Raw genomic sequence first — 23,013 nt, forward strand, 5'->3', positions numbered from 1 at the left:
ATATCTTAGTTACTGTAGCTTAAGAATATGGGAGATTTGTACTTGGATTGCAAAGATGCTTTTCTTCCCTTCAGCTAAAGGAAGATGGATCCAGAGCCTGCCAAGAAGGAAGTGCATGAGCTATTCTATTTTTTTCATAGAAAATGCCAGTATACTGAGAACAGTGTTTCTTGACAGTCAAGTTGCTAATGCAACACCTGTTCTTCCTCTCTGAAGGATCTTTTAGTCATCTTGGAGTCGCCTGAGCAGCTCAAAAAACTGATGCTGATTATTGCAAAAATCAAAAAAAAAATTTTTTTTTTCTTTCCACAAAAGGTGACAGACAAGGCCAGTGTCAGCAGACTGAGCTCATGTATGCTACGTTTTGACTCTGGCTTTAGCTGTTGCCTTCTGCTGCCTAATATTGAAGAGCAGGGCAAGGAGTGTGCAGCAGTCGGAGGTCTGAATGGAAAATTAGCTCTAAGGAGCTGAACAACAGAGATTAGAGTGAGGCACACACTTCAGATGAGGAAAAGTATTGAGGTGACGTCTTAGCCAGGATTCTCTTTAATTTAAGCTTATCACAATCAAGTATTAGTTTTGATTTTCTACAGTTATTTAGTACTTTTTCAAATAAGTACTTTTACTCCGGTTTGTTTCTAGGAAAGTGGATGTCAGCAATTGACACGTTTGTGAGGAAGAGAAGGCCGTGGTAAAACGATGTGTAATCCTTCATCCCTCCCTTCCCTAGGCTTTTAGAAACATCTTTAACAGATGAGCTCTATGCATCTGCTGCTATGAGAAAGTTTCTTTCAACTTGAATTTTTCTGTAACTCTTCCAAAGGCTGAAAGATAATTAAGCCACCTGACTGTCATTGAAAATGTTTTGGCAGCTCTAAGAGGATGTGGAGTGCTTCTGTGCTAATGCTGGCAACAACAACTTTAATATGTTTTAAAGGGCTTCCCTTAACGAAAAATGAGTATTTGCAAGTAGTGATCCTTGAGCTTTTAACATAAGAGGATTGAAAATCATAAAAATCGGAGTTCAGGTAGTTTCATGCTAGGTTTTTAGAATCCTATAATTAAATTTATATAGCAATTAAATATGCACTGGTATTTTGCGATTTCTTAATAATATTTGGCTCATTTTATCAGTGGTGAGTCACATAATTTTCTCACTTCAAAATCAAATAGTTTGGAAAAATCTAGTAGTCTGTTGCTTTTAATTTACAGCCTAACAGTTCATGGCCGTATTCATTAGAATTACTGTTATTCTGATCTGAGGATAAGGCAAAGCAGTTTTATAGATCTTGACAAAGGGTTTGTATATTTATCTATAATAAGTATTTTATTAAGACATGTATTTACATACTATATGATAAATACAATAAATGTGATATAAATGTGTGAAATAGATATAAGTATATAAATATAAATACGTAGAGATATAATGTGTAAATATTTACAGTGATTGGTTGAGTTTAGAAAATAGATTTTCTTCTAAATTTAAAGTGGTGGGAGCTCTTGCTGCAGTGAAGTTCAGTTATGCATCTGTTCTAATGGAGAAGATTCTGATATTTAAAATTTTGAGGGATAAGATTTACAGTTTCAGGAACACACACACCTGAAACAAAGCAAAGGGGGAGATGATGGTATTAGCTCTTGTGAAATATATTCTGATTTGAATGTCCACCACAGCTAATCTACAGATTATCGTGTTGGAAGATTGTAGACTGGAAGAAGGCAACAAGGAGTCCCAAACTGTGTAAAATTATCATCCACATGTATCTTAGACTGTTAAGAAGCATTATTAAGTACCAGTTTATTGTTAAGAAGAGCATGTGATAAATATGACTAAAGTTCAGTTTTTACCTAGTTTTGTCTATCAGTTCTCTTAATCATTTTATGTAGAAGTTTTCTTGTAGTCACTGTAGAAAAACGCTAATTATTTTGATTGAAAGCCTGTGTTTTCTGGGGTTTTAATGTATGAACCACGAATGGACTGTCCAGCTTAACTTTCTGTAACTGTATAAATTGTATTTATTTTTTTATAACTTACGTTACTGTAATTTGTGAGCTATTGCCAGTCTAACTGGAAAAAACTGTTTAGATGGGACTAGCTTTTGTAATAGGGGAAGCTGTTTAAATGCACGGATGTAGTTAGGAAAGAACGTGTGCTTTTTTGACAGCTCTGGTTGCTTGCCCTCCCTCCTTCCCTGGAAGGTTACCTGCCTACTCTAGTGCAGATGGTCTAGAAAGCAATATATGCTTCTGTAAACTGATTTGCATTTTTGGTATACTTTGAGATACATATGTACCACTTTTTAAATTTTAAAGCTCAGAGAGAGATCTTTGGATCTTACACAATGTGGTATCTGTCCTCCGGTTCTAGTTTTAGCTGTAGACTTTTGAGCTGTTGAGTGTTTTATAACATATGTTTATATTCTATCTAGATTTAATAGGAATCAAGGAAATAGTTTGGAAAGTGCTTCTCCGAATCTCTCTTTCATGACTTGAACTTGACTTATGCTGGCAACACAAGAACTATCTTGAAATTCCTATCATTATACGTGTTTGATGTTGCACATGAGTTGTTGCTTATGTATTCATGTATTTGTATTTGACTCATGGTGACATACCTTCACCCCACCCAGGCACCTCAATCTGAGCGTGAGGCCAAAGACGTTGTCAGCATTGGTGAGAAGTGGCGTCCCTGAGGCTCTGAGAGGAGAAGTGTGGCAGCTGCTGGCAGGGTGTCATAATAATGATCATCTGGTGGAGAAGTATCGAATTCTCATCACAAAGGTAGAAGAGTGTAGTGTGTTCTGGTTTTTTGTTGTTTTTTTTTTTTAATTTATTTTTCACATCTGAAGGAATGGAAATATAGAGACTTCCAAGTATGTGCTCTCTTGCTTAAAGGTTCAGGAGTGCATCTGAATATAATGAATCAACTAGCCATCATAATTCAGTCTCCTCTCCAGCAAAAGAAATCAGCATGCAGGATTAGTTGTTCCATTATCTCTACTTAAAGAATGCTTTCTTTTTTTAATATTCCTACTCACTCGGATTAATTCTGGGATAGGTTGTTGAAAATTAATATTCTATTAATTGTTTTTATCATCAACAGAGATTTAGGGGGCTCCTTTCTTTTGCTCGCTTGAATTTCCTGTATGAAAGCTGAATTTTGCCATATTGTCTTAATGTTGATGCTAAAAATCCAGTGCTAGTTGATATTGCAGCTTCTTTTTTGATACAAGAAACAAAGCACTTTAGACATTTTTGCTCTGGAGAGCAATTTTTTTTTTAACTTCGTCAATGCTGACCTCAGTAACATAGGAAAAGAAAATAAAAATCTTATAGGCAGTCATCATTCAGTGTCACAAAATGAAATGTCTCTTCCTTCCCCAGAAATTCAATATGCTAAGTTTGGATTTGATTGTTATCTGTGTAGACAAGTTGTGTTTTACTGCTTTCATCAAATGTGCAAGTCTATAAGGACTATGTTACAAATGGCTAAGGATGTAAGTTTAGTACAAGAATAACAACAGAAATGAATTGTTCACCAGTTAAAAAGCAAAATGACTGAATCAGCCTTTGTATATCTATGTTCTGATGGCATAGATTTGCAAGGAGCAATGAAAGACCTTATTCTGAGGGGAAGAGGGCTTCTGAAGTAAAACTCAGTTTCTGCTGGAATCATGTAGGAAGGATCTACATGTTTCAAATGAATCACGTAAGATTAGCTAAAAATGTTCTGCCACAAATACTTTCACATACTGAATGTAGAAGAAACTTGATCTGAATTCCTGATTATGGTTACATGCATAGTAGAACTCTAACTTTGATTTATGGTGCATAAATCATAAAAATAATGTGGCGATTGAATACTCTGGCATGGGGTATGTCACAGTTACTCTGGTTGTGTTATTTTGATTGCCCAGTGAGTAGCTGACCATGTCACTTGTTTCTCTGTTTCAATATGTTGGTATGGGAATGAAAGAAGTCATCTCTGGGGTAGGTTGATGACATGTACTGCTACTGTCTTTGTGATCTAGAAAGGAATCATGTAGTTAGTTTTTAAATCTGTGAAACCTTTCCGCTCATTCACAATTGGCAGAAACAAAGGAAATAACCTTCCTGTAGTGCGTTGGAAGCACCTGTAAAGCCCAAGAAAAAGGGAGTTGGCCGATTGAGCATTGTGATCTGCAACAAAAGGCCTGGCTACCCAGCGATACCTGGAATGGCCATTCAGCATTGGAAACTAATTCAGAAATTAACCACTGTAAGAAAGTTAGCAGTGAATGACCATTTTGGGGCTCTGTTGCAGCTTACTACAATAACCTGCTCGAGCAAATGAATACAAAGTCTATGTTAATATTGAAGTGCCTTATTAGACCGCCATTGTGGCTGTTTGCTCTGTTGTGACTTATAAACTACATGAATATGCAGAATAGACAGACAAGAATGGTGCTTTGAGAGCAGAAGTATCTGTTTAGCTGGTTCAGAATGCAACTGTATTTTCTTCAGTCTACAGGCAGTGGGAGAAGCAGAAGATTTCGAAAAGGTATTAGGGGCTGTATGGAAGTGCTAAAGATGAGAATAGGCAAAGCATGCAAAATTTGTTTGGGAGGCTGATGAGAATACAAATTTAGGACCCAGGAAGATAACATTTGCAGACCCATCATATACTTGCTAAGTAAATGCTAACTCTATAATAATGCTGGATTATACCTGGCCTTAATGTTTGGCTTTCATACATTTAATAGATTATCGATAATTTTGGAGTTCTAATGTAATTAGTTGTTTTTGCTGTTCTGAAAATAGCAGCTCAGCTATATTCAATATGAAGCAAAGCACAGGAGTGAACGTGTCCAAGAAAATAAAAAAGTCTGTTCATCACGTGACGGCCAGATGCTTTGATGTATGTTGCTTTACCTGCCTCTTAATGCTCTGCCATGTTTTATATGTCACTTATACAAATTCTGCTCTGGCAAGTGTGCAAGCTATTTGCATTAAAGTGCATTGGAAAATGGTATAACTGAGAATAACTGCTGTGGCATGGAGCAGCAGCACAAGGAGTTGATGTAGAACCTTTGCTCTTCAGTGCAAGCAGGAGATGCAATAAGCCTCTTTGAGTACTCATGATCTAGTGCCCCTTCTCTCTTAATTTTGACCTCTATTTCTGTAGCTGCATTTGATTTCTGTCAGGCTTTTCATGACCCTATGTGGCAGCACAGCCCCAAATTAATAAGGATCTGTGCTGACAGCTGCTTCAAAAGATTCTGGCCTCTTTTCAGTGATTTTTTTTTCTTTTTTTTTTTTTCCCCCTCCTTGTGAGCAGTGTGGTGGATGCAGGCTCCCCAGGATTTCTCCTGCTGTTTGATTGCTTTCCTATTGAATTCTGGCACGTGATGCTTGGGGAATCTGTGGTTTTTGCTTTCTGTTGCAAGTTAAATAGTTGCTTGTTTACTGTTGTTGTGTGACTACTGAGCTAATGAAAGTGAAATGTCTTCCCTTGTGTTTTACCTGTGAAGGCTGTATCTCGTTCTGCTCTTAAATCCGACTTAGGCACAGGAAGGAGCTTTGAAACCGTGCCTCAAGGTGGGCTCATTGCATCCTACAGTCATCACAACAGTGTTTATTCATTATTTACTCTTGATGGCTTTGATAAACAGTAGCTGGTTTTGTACACTGTGCTTCTGTAATTGCAGTAGTGTCTAAGCTTCACCCTGTGGCACTTCCACAAATTCCTTTTGAGAGTTTGTCCACCATCTGTGTGCAATAACGAAGCTTTTAGCAGCTCCAGATTGCCACGGTCGTGGTGGGGAGCGTGGACGAAAGCCAGCCCCATGAATTAAGGTCATGTCCCTGCTGGGGACAGGAAGACAACTCTAGGTAGAAAGATCTAGACAATCCCAGTGAGAGGCATCTGTTCCTGAGAGGACTTTGGCAATCGCAGCTATGGCTGATGATCTTCAGGCTTCCAGCCACTGAAGGGAGGAAGAGAGACGTGGAGACTCGCTCCAGGCGTTAATGGATACCTAATGAAAAAATACTTTATGCCTTTGACAGTCGTAGTTGGATAGAAAATATTGTTGAATGGAAAGCTTGTAAAGCTAACCACACAGGTTAAAAATAGCGTGATATAAAGCAAAATACGCAACAGCCACTTCTCAGTCAAGGTTTTTAGAAGAGGATTAACATAAACTATCTCGCAGATCAGTGGTGCTCTTTTGAAGTACATCATAATACCAAAAATTTGAGAACCTGGCATTTACAATATTGAGGGAAAAACAAAGGCTTTTGGGAGGGCAATATAGGTCTGTGTGGGAGGAAATAATGTCTAAAGGGAAGAAACATGAACTGCTGTACAAGATAAATACACTATATTAAGAAAGATTTGATATGAGAGGGATGTCTTGTGGCACAAACAAAAGAAGCCGTGGGAGGGAGGGTATCCTGGAATGTTACCCCAGCGTTACCATTTCTAAGCCTAATAAGAGGCTGATTTCGTACGGTTCTTTCTTAGTGCCTTACAGCAGGACTCTTGCAACTTATTTTCTCTTTTTCCTACTTCTTTGTCTCCATGAGCAGAGGATTGCACACACAGGAGTTCTACCACACGCACCCCTCAGTCTTGGTGCAAAAGATACTAATTTTTACTGAAGAAATAGATTAAAATGTCGCTATCGTTATTTGACTGAATGTATTGCTTCATCAATGGGATAAATGTAACAGTGCTTTAGATGTGGGTGGTTAACATTTATTTTCCACTTGTATCACAATCAGATTTCTATGAGTGTATCTAAATTGAGATGAATACACTTAATTTCCTAGAGTATAAAGTGCCACAATTTTGTATGATCAGTTGAGATTAAACTTGCATACATCTGTGAATCACGGTACAAATCATATGCAGTAGCCTTGTTGACTGTGTGCCTAAATCTATAGGTCCCTTGTTGGTTTAGTTTTGATCATGTGGCAATATAACTTCACTAGCTTTTATAAGCAGTCCGAAAGGTCTCATTTTTAGCTTTGAATGATTTCTCAAATACCTTTTAGTAGTGTTAGATGAGATTGAGTTGTATCACTAAATCAAGTGCTAGAAATATCTACAATACAAAGATATTTTCAATGACTGGTACTTGTAATCACTTAGCTACCTAAAATGTACGTTTTAATATCTTTTAGAAATGGTTCTTCTTGGTAGATGGGCTGCACACTTGGCCACAGCACTAGTCTTTCATGTCTGGCTCGGTAGGTGGGTCTATATCCTGCTGGGTATCTTCCAGTTGCAGTTCATGCACTTCACGAGCCAGCGTGGAGTTTGGCGTTGCCTGTTGCCTTCTGGTCCAGAGATGCTTGAGAGCGCGAACGTGGGTTATTGCTGGTTTGGTTTTGGATGTGTTAAGCAGGGGTAAGTTGATGTGAACTGTGAATAGACTTACTGCTCTTTGAAGAAACAATAGACTATCGGTTAAAGGAAAAAATAGTGCACGCTTTCTCTCTTTTAGATACAGAAATACCTGTCAGCTGTTTAGGAGGTAAGTCTGTACTTTTAATTAAAAAAAAAAAATTGAGGGTTTTTTGTTGGTATATCTTTTGCTTTGAAATTTCAGCAATCAGGTTTTGTTTTGGTCAGCCTCAGGATTTCCAAAGCTACCTTGTTTTCATATATCTGAAATATATATATAAGTTCAATGTGTGTCATTTTCTTAAGGTGTTTGTAATGCGCCTATTCATGCCTAGGAACCTAGAAACACTATTTGAACCAATCGGTATGTAAATCTTTCTCTGCTTTGGAAAGGTAGGAGATCATTTCTCCAGCAGCAATTCAATCTCAGCTTGTTTTCTGTATAGCCACAATACACTTGCTTAAATTTAATTCAAAGTTTTTTTCCTGGCTACAGTTCTAGTACTTCATTTTCCGTGAGCAGAAATGCCGTCAGTTATAACAGAAGTGAAGGGCAATTGTGAAGGGATCTTTTGTGGGGGAAAGATGAGGAAGAAAAATCACGGTTTTCAGGCTTTTGTATGAGAATAAAAACCTGTCAGATTGTGCTGTTGTCCAGAACAGGATTTTGACCAACATAAATGCATAGTCGCACCGCACCACTTAGGATGTACTGGGGGGGGGCTGCTCTGGGGTCTGTGCCTTCTGGCTGAAATTCATCTCCGTTAGCTGTCCCACGGCGTGACACAAGTTTAGCTGAGCTTAATCTTGGGTTGGTTGGTACCGACTGAGTTGGCTGTGTGAACTTAGTGCAGCTGACAGCTGCAGGCTTTCGTTTCTGTTCAGACGACTGTAGGATGTCAGAGCCCCGCTCGGGTCTCGGCGACGGGCCTGGCCCAGGCTGGGGCTCTGGAGCAGCCCGGTTGGGGCCACAGGATGGGCTGCCGTGTTTCACGTGGACGCGTTCGCCGACACGTCGACCGAGTGAAATGCTCTTGGCCGTCCTTCTCACGCTCTGCAGACGAGATACCTGCGTTTTGTTACGGCACCTAAGGCTCGTACGCGTGGTGGAGGTTTTTCCGGTTAGGTGTGTGCCTGGCGTTACTATCGGATGCGAACGCACATCCGAGCGCGGTGCTGCGAGTCCCTTGCACGTTTGCGCTCTGGCACGTCGTGAGACTTTGTGCTGGGTGTTGTCAGTGGCGGTGACACCCTTGGGTCCGGTGCGCGTTTTCGCAGGGGGCGACTTACCTGTCTGCAGCAGCCGCTGAGCTGCCGGTGGGCACCGTGCTGGGCACCGTGCTGAGCCTCGGTACCGGCGCTGCGCGCGTTTCCTAAGCAACCCGGGCTGCGGCCCGCGGAAGGAGGCTGCTTGCTGCGGGATCAGCCGCTCCCCGAGAGCTGATGTGAAGCCGCCAAGCTGTGCGTTAAAACGGAGCGTCTAACCCCCCCGCCCCGCCGGGGCTGCCGCGAATGCGCTCGGCAGGAGCCGGCCGCCGGGGCCGGGCAGCGCCGGGGGCGGCTCCGGCGGGGGCGGCGCGGAGCCGGAGCCGGAGCCGGAGCCGGGGCCGGGTCCCCCCGCGGCGGCGCCGGGGCCGCGCCCTCCCGCCGCTCCGCTCCGCTCCCCTCCCCCTGCCGCCGCCGCCGCCGCGCTCCGTCCGCCCCCTCGGTCCCCTCCCCGCGGCGGCGGGGCCCGAGCGCCCGGCCGCGGAGGCGCCGCGGCTTTTGTTGCCGGCGCGGCGGCAGGTAGGTGGGCGGCGGGGCCGGGCGCGCCCGGCGGCGGCACCGCGCGGGGCCGCGAACAAAAGCGCGGTGCAAGATGGAGCCAGCGGAGCCGGGCCGGACCCCCCGGCCTCCGCGCATCCCTCCGCCGCGGGGGGCTGCCGGGGGGCTGCCTCCCCCTTCCCCCGGGCCCGGCCGCGGCTGGCCGGAGGCTGAGGGTGGTGGGGAGCGGAGGAAGGCAGGGAAGGAGAGCCTGGCGCGGTGGGGGCTGGATGGTGGCGGGGAAAAGCCGTAGCAGGGCGTGGGGAAGGGAGGACGGCGATGGAGGTGGTAGCACAGGGTGAGGATCGCTGCGGGGAGAGGCGATGCTGCACAACGCTCTCCCCTTCTCTTCTGTCAGCTTTTGGGAGGACTCTCGCCCTGACTTGCCGAAGGCTCCTTCTCCCGCTTGCCCCCGGTCCCTCGTCCCCCCTCGCCGACGCGGGAGGGCTTTAATAGCAGCCCTCCGCTGTGGGGCTGCGTGAAGTTGCTGACATGACTGCTGCTGGGTCCCGGTGCGCCGGCAGCAGCGGGGAGCCGGATCTGGAGGGGAATTGTGCTGCAGACAATGCCCAGCAGCAGCAGCAGCATCTGGAGCGGCCGTGGGGACGCGAGCTCCGGCTTTGACATTGCTGCACGCACAGAAGCAGCCGCAATGACAGCAGCTGCCTGGAGTGGCTGCAGGCAGCAGGCAGGAGCATGAAGTAGAGAGATCACTGCAGTGCTCAAGATGAACTCCTCTTTGGTTGGCAACCAGAGTGGCCGGCCGTTCTGTCTCCTGGCCGTTAGCTATTTGGAGACCATCAATTTTTGCCTCCTGGAAGTGGTTATTATTGTGTTCCTCATGGTGCTGATTATTTCAGGAAACATTATAGTGATATTTGTCTTTCACTGTGCACCTCTACTGAACCACCACACCACCAGCTACTTCATCCAGACTATGGCGTATGCTGACCTCTTGGTAGGTGTGAGCTGTCTGGTGCCTTCTCTGTCTCTGCTGCACTATCCTATCGTTTTGAGTGAGTCCTTGGTTTGCCAAATCTTTGGTTATGTGGTATCAGTGCTCAAGAGCGTCTCCATGGCCTCTTTGGCGTGCATTAGTATTGACAGATACATTGCCATCACTAAACCACTGACCTACAACACCCTGGTTACCCCGTGGAGACTTCGAATCTGCATACTGGTAATTTGGCTGTACTCCTGCCTGGTCTTCTTACCCTCCTTCCGCTGGGGCAAGCCTGGATATCACGGGGACGTGTTTCGGTGGTGCGCCGATTCCTGGAACACCGATGCCTATTTTACTCTCTTCATCGTGGTGATGCTCTACGCCCCTGCCGCCTCCATCGTTTGCTTCACCTACTTCAACATCTTCCGCATCTGCCAGCAGCACACCAAGGAGATCAACGAGCGGCGAGTGCGCTTCAGCTCTCAGGACGGGGAGGCTGGGGAGGCGCAGCCCTGCCCCGACAAGCGCTACGCCATGGTCCTTTTTCGCATCACCAGCGTCTTCTACATCCTCTGGCTGCCCTACATAATCTATTTTTTGCTGGAGAGCTCCAACGTCTATAGTAATCGCGTCGCGTCCTTCTTGACCACTTGGCTTGCCATTAGCAACAGTTTCTGCAACTGTGTCATTTACAGTCTCTCCAACAGTGTCTTTCAGAAGGGGCTTAAGCGTCTCTCGGGGGCTATTTGTGCCTCCTGTGCTAGAGCAAGGGTAGCTAAGGACTCCTCTACCTCTAGGAGCAAAAGATCTTCCAATGGATGTCACGTCTAAGAAGCGTATCGATGTGACTGGGAAGTGCAGGGACAATTCTGTAAATTGCAAAATAAGTTAAATATGATTTTAAGATGTCCAGATTTGCAAAAAGGTTTCTGAGAAATGCTGCTGACATAGAAGAATCAGGAGCACATATCATTGTGATTTCACTTTAAAAATTTATTGCCATGGAGGAGGCTGTGGAGTTTCACCTCCATATTCATTTTTAAGAATAAAGCTGTATCTTGACACTTACCTCTCCAGCTGGTGTGACTGAATGGAGTGGGTGTCTGAGAGCTTCAGCAAAATGTAGTCTTTCTTACAGCTTTACTAGGTTCTTTTGAGATTCGTGCTTCACATGTAAATGATAGATCTGAAGTGGAAATGTCACAGTATATGGTATATTACAGGGATTTTTTTAATACATGCCAAAGTATATTGACGCAGTGTTCCAGCATCGTAAAAGAAGGGGCCAAACAATTTGTTTTTTAGTGCTACCTAGACAGGACTTCTAGAACAGTAGTGAATAATGTGAACGTTTTAACGTGGACTTCAACCCTTAATGAGCCATGAACGCAGTAGTGTGGTCTGACGCGCTTAGGAGGACTGGTCTGGCTTCTGTGCCCCGTCTCCCTAGGAGAAGGCTCGTGTGTGATCGGAGTACGGCATCTGCGTTTTCCTGCTTGCTGTGAAGTGATACGAAAAACTTGGATCAGACCAAATTTAGCAGTAAAATAAAATGTGTTTTGATAAGCTAAGAGAAAATGCTTGTTGTTTTATGATACCAGAATTGTGGCAGCCACTTGAGGATGATGCCAACATGTGAAAATTATTCTCAAAACAGTGGAGAAATGCCACATTTTTGTGTGTGGAAATTTTCTCAAGAACAACTTTAAAAATAACGTCCCCTTTTTTTTAATCTAAATTCTTCTGATATTTTACATACTAGAACTTAAGGGGAAAGGAAAGAAAACAATTGTCTTCTAAAGAGCTAGGGGAACTATGTTGTAAATTTAACTGTAGTATTTGAGTTATGAATAAGTGCACAGAGCTAAATCAGAGACATTTTTCTTTAGGCTTCATGGGATTAAAGATGGTTCGAATATAGCAGGAGCTAAATCCTTTTGGCAAACATGTATCAAACTGGTCAAACGAAGTACAGTATCTGAGAAGCGAAGTTTCATTGACCGCAGCTTTGTGGAGCTAGCTTAGATGAAACGTGTGAGTGCTGTAACGCTGTTAAGAATGCAATATGGCCCTCGAAGGGATTCGTTTTCCTGAGGAATGTCCTTGTCTTGCTATGGACGCATAAAGTGAGATATTGGAAACTAGAAGTATTTGTGAAGCGTGTATGCCTGTAGTAATGGATTACAATCTGCATCGCTTTTTCCAGCCCTGTCCTTGGTACAGGGATATTCCCACCACACACACCTCTGGTCTGAAAGCAGATTGTAAACCATAACTCCTTGCAGGTCACTGCCTCCGTTGTGCTTCCAGGCTGTGCATTTGATGGGGTCAGTTTGGGGAATTCTCTGAGCGCTTGTATTCGGTTGGTATATATTGTTAGTCATAGTGGCGATGAAAATCTGTAGGGAAAACTAATTTAAGAAGAGCTTTTTTAGAGCTTGTGGCAATTCTCTGGGACAAAGCGAAGACTGTAGGGTTTTTTTGTTCTTGTTTTTAGTGGTTTCAGGTCCACTGTTGTTGTAGACCAAGCTCATCCGTTTTCTAGTGGTCTACCCTGTCCCTCCCACAAGCATACGTATACCCTCCTCGGTGATTTCTTTGAGTTCTGGCATCTGATCTTCCACACTTTGCCTTGGAAGATGACAGTTTGTCTCCGCGTCCCATGTTTGCACATGCAAAAATCGCTCTTAGTCCTGCTTGCCTCCCATCCGCATTTGCTCTATTACACTTTCCTGAGGATGCCATTGAGGAAACGGGGAAGAAAAGAGACAGGAGCTGGATGAAGCACTCTTGGTGTGACTTGTACTTATCAGGAGTAAATGCAGATATACTTGTGCTCCCCTCAGGGATCTACACATGTACCTGTTCCTGGGGAAGACGGGGCAGAACCCTGCTACTGCTGCTAGTTTGGGTTTGAGAGCCCTGTTGCAAAGGATGTTTAACTCGTATCTTGGTTTGCTCTCAAAGTGTTTCATCCATAATCCAAACCTGTCAAGATAAACTTTCTCAGTTCATCTGAAATTTTAAGAATTGTATGGTTGTCGCAATCCTGATGCCTTCACAGCTGTTACTCGCTGTCTTTTGTGTTAAGACAATGTCTAGAGCCAGGGCTTGCTCTGTAATCTTTGCACATATGTAGTAGCAGTGATCTCTTCTGCAGAGCTCCTGTAGCCTGAATTATGGTTAGAGACAAGACTTGAATATGACAGAGAGCCATGGGGGAGCGGAGCGTACGGGCGTAGTGAGTCACTTATGCACGGCGTAATAACCTCGCGGCACATCAGCTGGCTAATTGTTCTCCAGTGTTTTGTAGGCATTATGGCATAGGTGGGCTTTGGGGAGCAATTTAAGGGCTTTAGTCACTAATATCAAGTCATTTGTGGTATTTTTGGAACAGCCTCTCAGGTAAACTCTCTACGGCTTTTCTCCGACTCTTCACCTTAGCTAACACTTCCAAGTCTCTGAAGCGATACAGTCGAGCATTAAAATAGCATTTGATTAAATTTAACAGAAGGAAGTAAATCTGCTAGGTCCTAAAACCCGTCATATGGCAGTTTCAGGTTTAAGTGGAAGCTTGAGGACAAATGTTGATGCATTTTTTTCAGTCGTTTATAGCACGAATAAAGGGTTTAAATTGTATGTTAGCTTTTGAGAACATGGAAAATTTAAAAAAAAGATAAGCGGTCTAAATGAAGGCATAGATATTTAATTTGAGGTGAAACAGTCGCTGCTTCATTAAAAGTCTAGAGTTGTACTTAGTACTGTATTTTTTTTACAGAGGCAGATACATGTTTGCTGCTGCTGTTGCTTTGCAGCTAAGTTTCATTACGATATTCGTAACGGCTAGGCTTTTGCTTGTTCGGTTGCCATATCCATCTCAAACTCTTCATCAGCTCAGACGATTTCCATGGGAGGTGGAAAGCAGGATCTGGAATGCTCTGAGAGATGGAGAGGAGAGGGACTGCAGCCAATTGATGCATTCAAGTTTCTTCTAGCATCAGTTTTTACGGATGCTTTTTAAAATTGCCTCAGTAGACTAGTGTTGAATGTTCCTAGTTTTGTGTGTGTTAATTTATCTATTTCTTAAACTTTGAATTACATTTTTTCCTGTCATTTAATTTAATGTTATTCTAGGTTTGTATGTGATATTTTAAATATTTATAAATGCATTTGAATCTCTGTTGTCTGCAGTTAAATTGCATAGGGGTGAATGTTGCTTACTGTGCCAGTTGTGGAGGAAAGTTGAAATCTATTGCCTTGTTCAGCCAGCAGTCCATTTAACATATCTCGTAATACAGTTAACATGAGGTACACGCACAGTTTTCATCACAATTTGTGCTATGAATTGTTACACAGCAAAATTTCCAGTTGGATGACTTTTGTCATTGTACATAAACTAATCTTTTGGTGGCCATGTTTGCATGTGAGCGTGCCTAGGGCTTTAGGAGTTGGTGTGAGGACCTTTGTGTAGATGAACGCCATGAGGAGGAGGATACAGAAATCAATTGGATCTTCACAGAAATTGTGTGTGGCGATACGGTTACGTGTAGTCATTTTGAAGTTCCATCTCAGAGTATAAATTTATTTTTTATTAGGGTTATCTGCCTCACTTTCAGATCGAGCTGCTAGAAGGTTCAATTTACAGGATGGAATTCAGTGGCTTTTTTAAATTTTTTTAAATTTTTTTTTAGTACCATGGGAAAGCATTTTTATATGCACAACCTTTCAGAATGTGATAATTTGCTTCATCCCGTACTCTTGATTTAAAAAATAATACTGGAAGTTTAGGCTGTGATTATATTGTCTTTTTACAAATAGGTTGGAAAAAAATCTGTGAAATATTATTTTTATAATCTCAAACTCAAGTGACTTTTTAACTCGATCATCTTTTTGTGACAAACAAAAGTTTTGCTGTTGTCTACTCATTTTTTTAAATTAAATATTACTAGTTTTTACAGTCTTTATTTGCTGTTAGGGGTTTTGTACTTTTTTTTTGTTTGTTTTTTTAAGCTTCTTAACACTCAGAAATTTGTTTCTGCTAGCTGGAATTGTGACACGGCTCAGCATCTGAGTGCCAAAGGACAGTCTCCAATGTTTATCGTACATCTCCTACAAGAGGGAAATGGTACAAAGTACTGAGGCCCAGGGAGGTTTGAGCAGCACGAGATGACGGCAGTCTGTCTTGGAGCAGAGACTTGGACGAGAATCTGCAACCTGTGCTCTGGCACTGCAGCTCTAAGCCGTCCTTCCCCCCGCTCTCGTGTTAAGGCTTTACCTAGAGGAAGTCGTAAATTCTGGTTTTTCTGTTCCAAAAAAGAGACTTCCAGAGCATACATATAATTGGAGAATGAAACATTCAGTATGCAAAATCGATAAGCAGATTGTAGTATATTCCTAGTGATGCTAGCGGCTGCTGTGCTGTTAGCGGCTGTATTGAACCTGCCGGAGCCAGGAAGCCTGACGCATGTCAGCCCGATGCTGCTTCCCGTCAGAACCTGGAACTGATGAACTTCTGCTCCTGGTTCCGGCTGGTGCTTTAAAAAATGTGTTTTACTACTACAAAAAAGACCCATTTAAATTTTTTCCAGTGACTTTTTTAACGTATTGTAGGCAAATTTATTTTAACATGAGGAGGTGAGGGTTTGGGAGTTTTGGGTTTTTTTTTAGCAGAACTTTAGCTTCTTATACTTGAAGCACCTGCTAAAATGTTTGCCTGGCCATAGTCTTAGTTTGTTCAGTTAGAAAACCCTTCTCCTCCCTTCTACCACTTTGCAGAGTGCAGCGACACATCCTTTCAGTAGTGCCATTCAGAATAATTTTAGCTCACTACCAATTGTATCTGAGGTTGAAGGAAACAGATGCTTCTCATTTATGTTCTGCTGAGATCCAAGACGTGTGAAAGCCTTCATTGTTTTAATGCTTACGTGGTGGAAGAGTAGCTGTCTTCCCTTAAGCAGCTTAAAGACTTTCTTCAAACCCTTCGTACCTGCATGGGACTGTTCTGCTGGGGCTTCCAGGGAGGGAGAGGCTGGGACACAGCCGAGAAGGTGGAATGTCTGAACTGCGTCCGTTGGTTCTCATACGACAGCAGGGCTTGCTGCCCGTTCTCTTGCAATCCGTTTTCCACTCTTCTCTTTCCATTCCCTTGCTGGAGTTCAGAGATCTAGAAGGCATCGCTAACATCAGGCTTTACTTGCATTGCACGTTCTCTGTGCTGTGCATGCTGCTGTTCTCTGTGCCTGTGGTCTCAAAGGTCAGTTGGGCATCTCAGACCTGGCATCGGCTTTGGGGACCCTAATACTCCATAACAGCACGTGATTGAAGTGAGTCTGAGATCAGGTTGGTTTGGGGAGTGAGTCACAGCACGTCAGACCACTGGACCATCGTGATGGCTTCCAACAAAGTCAATAGCTGCCCCTTTGGGAGAATCCCCTCTCCTGAAAACAGCCCATTTTGCACCAGAAGGGAGATGTTCTCTTCACTTTGAGGCCAACATCTTAAAGCTTCTAAGGTCTTATTTCCCTTATTGCCTTTGCGTTGCAGAGTTACCACGTGGAAAAGTATCGCTTTTTGCAGATGAGCAAATGCAGACAATTCAGTGCTAAAATTATATCTGTAAAATACTTTTGGAAGAGAAAATTTCTTCAGAATTAAAATTTAGTATCTTTAAAAGTAGATGCAGTGGTATTTATAGAAAGAAACTGAAAGCTGCGGCCAATTAAAACAAACAAGAGAAACCTGCTAAACAGTTGTGTGTTAGTGCTGGTGTGATATGAATTGCGGTTATGTCAGAACAATGGGGCATTTAATTTGGCTCATTTCCTTTATAATACAATTTCTTAAAGCTGGAGTTTAACCTTTTTACCCCCGATGTGCTGCACCGCAGAGGAGCTCTTGGTTCCCCGCGCGCCCGGTGCAGGATGCCTTGCAAATCCTGAACCCTAGTTCAGCTTCTCGCTTTGCTGCAGAGCTGCTGCCCTCTCTTCCTTGCTCTCCATCGTTAGACATTTTGATATCTAGGTAGATATTTGATACCAGCCGTTTGAGTCTCCCGTGCTGCTCCTCGGTCAGATGTAAGCGTCGTGGACGAGCGTGCGGGTGGGTCTGCGAGGCGGCTGTGCTGCCTCTGGAAACGCGCAGCTCCTTGGCGGCACCTTGTGCAGTCTGACCCGAGCGGGGCCTCGTCACGAAGGTGCTGCCCCGGGGCTCGGGACAGCCCCAGGCACCTCGTGGTGTGTCACCTTGCGCGTCCTGCAAGCTCGCTGTCCTTCGGTAAAGCGGCAGGCTCCTAGTTCGCGTGGTGGTTGGATGCCTGAGGTGTTCTAGCCGTAGGGAAATAGTCTGGTTTAGTACAGTTGGTTTTAGCCAGCGTTTCGCTCTTTTCTGTCGCACAAGGAGGTTTCCTAGACGCGTGAGATGCTGCTTATGCAGGCAGCTCTGCTGATGGTTCTCCGCTCAACGTGGACTTCTGTCGCCGCTCTGTTCTTGTTCCCCTTGCCAAGCGCGAAGCAAGCCGCGGTCTGTCCGCCCTGCTCACGTTCGGTGCTCGCCGCGCGTGGAGGCGTTTCCGCGGGCACGTGCCTTCCGCTTGCGGATCTCACCCGTGTGATATTCGGTCAGGTCTCCTGAGCTCTAACCTTTAATGGCAATGTTAACGTGTCACGTTCTTGCATCCTGATCCAAGTTGTTTGGATGCTTATTTACAACCTCTGGTGTGCTTTAACTGCCTGTCCAGTCAAAGCTGATTCTCTGGCTGGTGGATTTGTGCTGACTTAGTGACAAGCAGAAGTTAATGAAGTTGTCTTTGTTTTGGCCTGGAAACGTGAGGGCAGGTGTCATGGTTACGGAGGTGGTCGAAGGAACCCCTGGGTCTCCCTTTGAGGAGGGAGAGCAGGAGGCCACGTCAGTCGGTGCAAGACCATCGCCTGCATGCAGCTTGTACGCGAGGGCTTCGTTTGCTGGGGGCCGCGTGGACGCTCGGAGGAGAGATGTGCTGCGTGCAGCTCTCTGGAGTCCGGCTTGGATGGACAGGATGGTTTGGAGGTAGCGGTTGCTGCTGGGGCTGGGGAGTGCCGCACCTGAGCACCTCCTCTGCGGGACGTAGCGCGCTGGAGGCGGGTGAAAGTGCCGTTCAGCCGTCGCGGAAAGAGAAGGGAATCCGAACTTTCCGTTCTGACTCCTTTCTTTTCATGAATTTGTAAGATGAGGATGATAACTTTGTAATTCAAAACCTTGGCTTCTCTCTGCTCATTACTGGAGATCCTGTGGTTAAAAAGTTGTGGAAATTCAAGTATCTCCTTGTAAAGATGAACTCATACCAATCTTGCTATGCATATGCAAGTCGTGTTACAAAGATCATACGATACAAGCAATCAAATGCTTAATAAAGCAGTCATTACTTTTATTGTAATTTGTAAAAAAATAAAATAAAATAAATCTTCTGGGATTTCAACTGAAAATGAATCCTTGAAAATCAGTATTTAGATTAGTAAAGGATGAAGTTTTTAATATGCTGGCAAGACTATGGAGGGATTGGTCAGGGGAAGTAAAAACAGACTTTGCACTAAAGTGGCTTAGGTATATTTATAGTGCTAGTGAATTTTTGTGTGTGTGAAATCTTTGGACTATTTTAATATAATGTAAGGCTTTGAGCTTTAGGTAACTGAAGTTGCTGATTTTATGAAACTACATTAGTGCCACACTGTGAAGTATTTTTAAATTTTAGCATTACTGGGTATTAAAAGTATTTCATTAAGACATCTTTAAACACATTTTTTTTTGTAGATGCTGTCAAAGGAATTGATGTTTAGTGTACAAAGAAATAAAGCCCTGAGGGCTGTAAGGTGCATACACCTTTCACCTCGGTTTTTGAGAGATTAGGTATTTCTTGAGGATAAGTTGTTGTCATTAAAACCTACTAAAAATAACAGTGCGCTTAATCCTTCCAGATAACAGGAAGCAGCATTGCCCTCAGCCACACTTCTGGACTGTCTGGAGGGATTTGCAAACACACATATTGTCTCTGCAGAGTTATGTCTTTAGAAGTGCTGTATGGCACGGTGTTTTGCAAGTTGCTATGCTGATGAGTTTTGCTCCATATGTAACCTTTGAAATCTAGTTCCTATTGTAATTCTAGCATGTAAACACTAGATTCAATTTTGTATTCCTCTAATTAATGCAACAGGATGGAAATGAGTTTGCAATTGCTAATGATAAGCTTTCTTACTGTTCTTAATACTTGTGGGTATGTCTTCAGGGAGTTCAGGACTGTATTAGTACCGTTTCAAAATTGTTTTTTGTGTACTGTTTACAGTTCAGCTGCAAGCATGGGAGGCTCTGCATGCATGTGCTTTTAGGTTGCTTTGCTGGACAAAATGCAGTGGAGCGGTCTTGTTTTGAAGGATGCTCTCTTTCCCTCATCTTCTACCCATCTCCTTCCTCCTTCGCAGTAACTGGTGAAGCAAAATCCGCTGGTCAGGTTATTTCGGTGTGTTCTGGAGGCTTGACACCCGCCTGATGGTTGCTGGGAGGAATTTTGTTTGGGAGTCAATCCTGTTCCTTACACAAGTAGTATCACAACTGGTACTTTTTACCTGCGTGTCAGTGAAAAGGCCAAGGATAGATAAAATCGCATGTAAGAATGTGTATGTGTGTGTAAGTATTTTGTGCACCTTTCAATGCTGCAAATCATTTTGTATGAGAAGATAAGAGGGTTGAGCGTGAAACCCCTGCTGTTAAGAACTATGGAAAAAATCCACCAAAGCAGATTAGAAAAGCAAACAGGTGAATTTTGAGCCAATCCGCCCTCTAAGACTCTCTAATACTGTTTTTAGTTGTGACACAGTGCAGAGCATTACAGTATCAGTCTAGGCCCCGGGCGTTCTTAATCTCCGCCTGGCTTTGGTCTGTTTTGTACCCTGCGAGGGAAGGGGGAGATGGTGAAGATGGGTGTTTTGATTGGTATTCGAGACAGCTGAGGAACTGAGTGAGTGTTGTGGCTCCAAAAATGAGTGTCTTGTGCCAACTCAGAATTGCTGCTCAAATACAGGGGGAGGAGTACTTCTACCCCATTATCTTAAAACATTTCTGTAGCTGATTTTTCAACTAAGGCTGATAATAGGAAAAACTATAGTCGAGCCAAAACCTACAAATGCTACTGATTTAAAATAATACTTACACATTTTCAAATATTAAACGGCACGAGAATAAACTGAAGTATGTAAAATATCTGATCCTAAATCTTTGCATAATTATTTGCAAGAGTTAATTTTGCTATGAGCTGCTAACACTCGAGCACATGTATGATTCCCTTTGAGATGATCTGTCCTCTAGCTGTGTCATACATCTCTTGGCTTGTTTCCCTTTTGCTGTAGAGGTACATACATATATATATATGTATATGTATATATGTGTGTGTGTATTTTAAAACAACCAAATTAACATGGCGGTAATTGTACAGTCACACAGTTTACACTAGGGCTTTGTAAAATATGTAATTTTAAGAATGTCAATGTGTTTCTTAGCGGATTTTATAAACACTTTGCTGAATCTGTTATCAGCACGTCCCATCCTGAGAGAAACGGCACATATTTCAGCGATTGTTCTACTGGTTACATTTTTGTCTGTCATTTGTTTTGGTTTGATGTAATCTTGATACTACTAAAATTTAAAGGGCTGTTGACAAATTTCACATAGCCTAGGATTGCCTGTTCTCCGGATATATGGATCATGCATCACCAGTACGAAATAGCCTTACTGTTTTGCCTAAAAGCCTAGCTAATTTATTTAACGTTCTCTATCTAAAGAGAGGTCTTTGGAAGGGGTGGCATATTTTAAAATGCTCCTTCTTTTTAAAGGGATGCTCAGAATTGAATAGCAGTACTTGTTGATCAGTGATATTATTGTAGCCAAAGGATGCATGGGTGGTTTAATAGGAAGTTTTTTCTTCTAAATTCTTGATGAAATGTAGTGTTCTACAGAGCTGTGTGAAGAGTGTAGTTTTTTATTCTGAAATGCACTTGTACACTTTATTTGAAAGGTCTGAATGGATCATAAATACATTTAAGAAATAAACGATACGTCACATGTTTTCACGTCTTGTCTCAGTTGACTTTTATGTAACTGTGTGCTGATAAAGGTGTGTTCCTTTTGGAGTAGGTGGGTGTTTTTCCTCTTCTCTTTAGTGCTTTAAATAGTCTCGTTTGTACGTAATTGCTCAGAGCAGGAAAACCTTCCATCATGCGTTTTTTGTTTATGCTTTATCCATACATGATGTAGGACACTGCAGGCAAACTCCTCTTTATAATTTTCCTGTGGGAAACTTGAGCCCTAAAAGGAAGCGAACACAGCTAAAGGGCTGGATATCACAAGGGATTCACTTTTATTTTTAGGATTGTAGTATATTGCCATATTTGGACTGAAAATATGCTGTATCAATGCACTATTGTATCAAATTTCAGCTGTCTGGCCATTCTGAATTTGTCTATAAATTATTCAGTTTTTTCCACAAATACTGTTCATCTGTGAATGGTGTTAACTCCAGGTAACGCTTATATTCTGAGTTTAACATCTCTTGTGAGAAGTTACCAAGTATATTGCTTTCAACCCTGTGAAAACGAGTTTTATAGTGTTTCCTTAAGATCCCAGTAACAGGTGTAATTCTGCTTACTCAAAACTTCTCACGACAGGTTGACTGTGACAAGTGCAGCAAATGCAGTCTGCGTAAAAGACAGTGTAAACATTATTTATCAGAAATACTCCTGAGAATGCTGTTAACCTGCAAAATAGACTCGGTGACAGGCTATCGTACTAACACTAAAAATACATATTGAGAGACTTCTTCATATTTTAGGGTATATTTAAAACGTGCAGATCTGCTCAGAATAACTTTTCCGTAGTATACTGTAGTATTACCTGTGCTGCCTGTCCATGAAAGCTTCAGGTACTTTCAGCCTTTTCTGCTCCTTGCAAACTGCTGAAAGCTGGCAGCTGGCTTGCTGTTAGAAGACAAACATAAGACATTTAGGAGAGCAGCAAGCCACATGCTGACCAGACCCTGGAGGAAGCCTGTCAGATCCACTGATGGTGCCTCCGTGCTCCTCTTCCCACAGTGATCTCTCTGACTGCGTGATGGATCTTTGCAACATCGGTGGGACCTCCGTAAGAAATAATCGCCATGTGAAAATTGATCCCGTTCGGGCAGGAGTGAGAATCATGCAGAGCTTGGTTTTTATTTTCTCAGGGGGATGGTGTTCAAACTCAGATTTATGACAAGAAAATTGTTGAGAAAGCTACTTCACTTTGTACTTCATTTGGCATTTCTTTGGAGTGATTGCTGTAATTCTTTCAGCTTTTGTAGTGGTTTCAGTTTGATAATCTTTAAAGGCTTAGAAGTCGAATCACCTATGTGGTGGATGTGTCAGATAACTCACCCTGGAGAACAAGTGTCCAGATTTTAAATTTAAATCTGTCCACAGCCAAAAAATCCCCAAACCCAAAAGCTTGAACTTCACCATTTTTGTCGTCTTTGAAGTCCAGATGTGTCTAGGTAAGGGCAATGGCCATATGTTTGTCGTCCACCTGTGTTTTCTCCATTAGACTGGTGATACAGTCTGAAGACTGATCAACTTTGTTACTGCATGGTATGGTTTGCAAATCCTGGGATGCTCCCAGGAAAATCAAGGACATGTTAAATTTAGACGAAAATACAAGAAAAATGTCCTTTAAGTTGTGGTACAGTTAGGAAGTGGGAGCAAGTATGTTTTTATAGAAAGGCTGGTACAATAGATGAGTTCGTATCTGCCAGACTGGGTCCTGGCTCACAGAATTGCTCATGTTGTTCGTTTTGAATCAGTTGGAGAAGAAGTTTTTAGTG

The 23,013-nt window shown here is 42.9% G+C and overlaps 2 protein-coding genes across 2 annotated transcripts in view; both read left to right on the forward strand.

Annotated features, from left to right (window-relative positions):
• The window catches only part of RABGAP1 (RAB GTPase activating protein 1), a 77,766-nt gene that overhangs the window by 30,023 nt on the left and 24,730 nt on the right, over positions 1 to 23,013 (forward strand). Inside the window, exon 13 of the mRNA XM_064523932.1 lies at positions 2,634 to 2,784. Coding sequence (XP_064380002.1) covers positions 2,634 to 2,784 — 151 coding nt within the window. The remainder of the gene's footprint in view (positions 1 to 2,633; positions 2,785 to 23,013) is intronic.
• On the forward strand, positions 9,080 to 21,232 carry GPR21 (G protein-coupled receptor 21). Its single transcript, XM_064523931.1, has 2 exons — positions 9,080 to 9,178; positions 9,555 to 21,232. The coding sequence occupies exon 2, from the start codon at positions 9,924 to 9,926 to the stop codon at positions 10,968 to 10,970; it is 1,047 nt and encodes a 348-aa protein (XP_064380001.1). The 5' UTR covers positions 9,080 to 9,178; positions 9,555 to 9,923; the 3' UTR covers positions 10,971 to 21,232.

This window comes from Dromaius novaehollandiae, chromosome 20 (assembly GCF_036370855.1).
Source record: "Dromaius novaehollandiae isolate bDroNov1 chromosome 20, bDroNov1.hap1, whole genome shotgun sequence".
NCBI lineage: Eukaryota > Metazoa > Chordata > Aves > Casuariiformes > Dromaiidae > Dromaius > Dromaius novaehollandiae.

Excerpts from the sequence above, each read along its gene's own strand:
- GPR21 (XM_064523931.1), top strand. The coding sequence starts at position 9,924 with ATGAACTCCTCTTTGGTTGGCAACCAGAGTGGCCGGCCGTTCTGTCTC.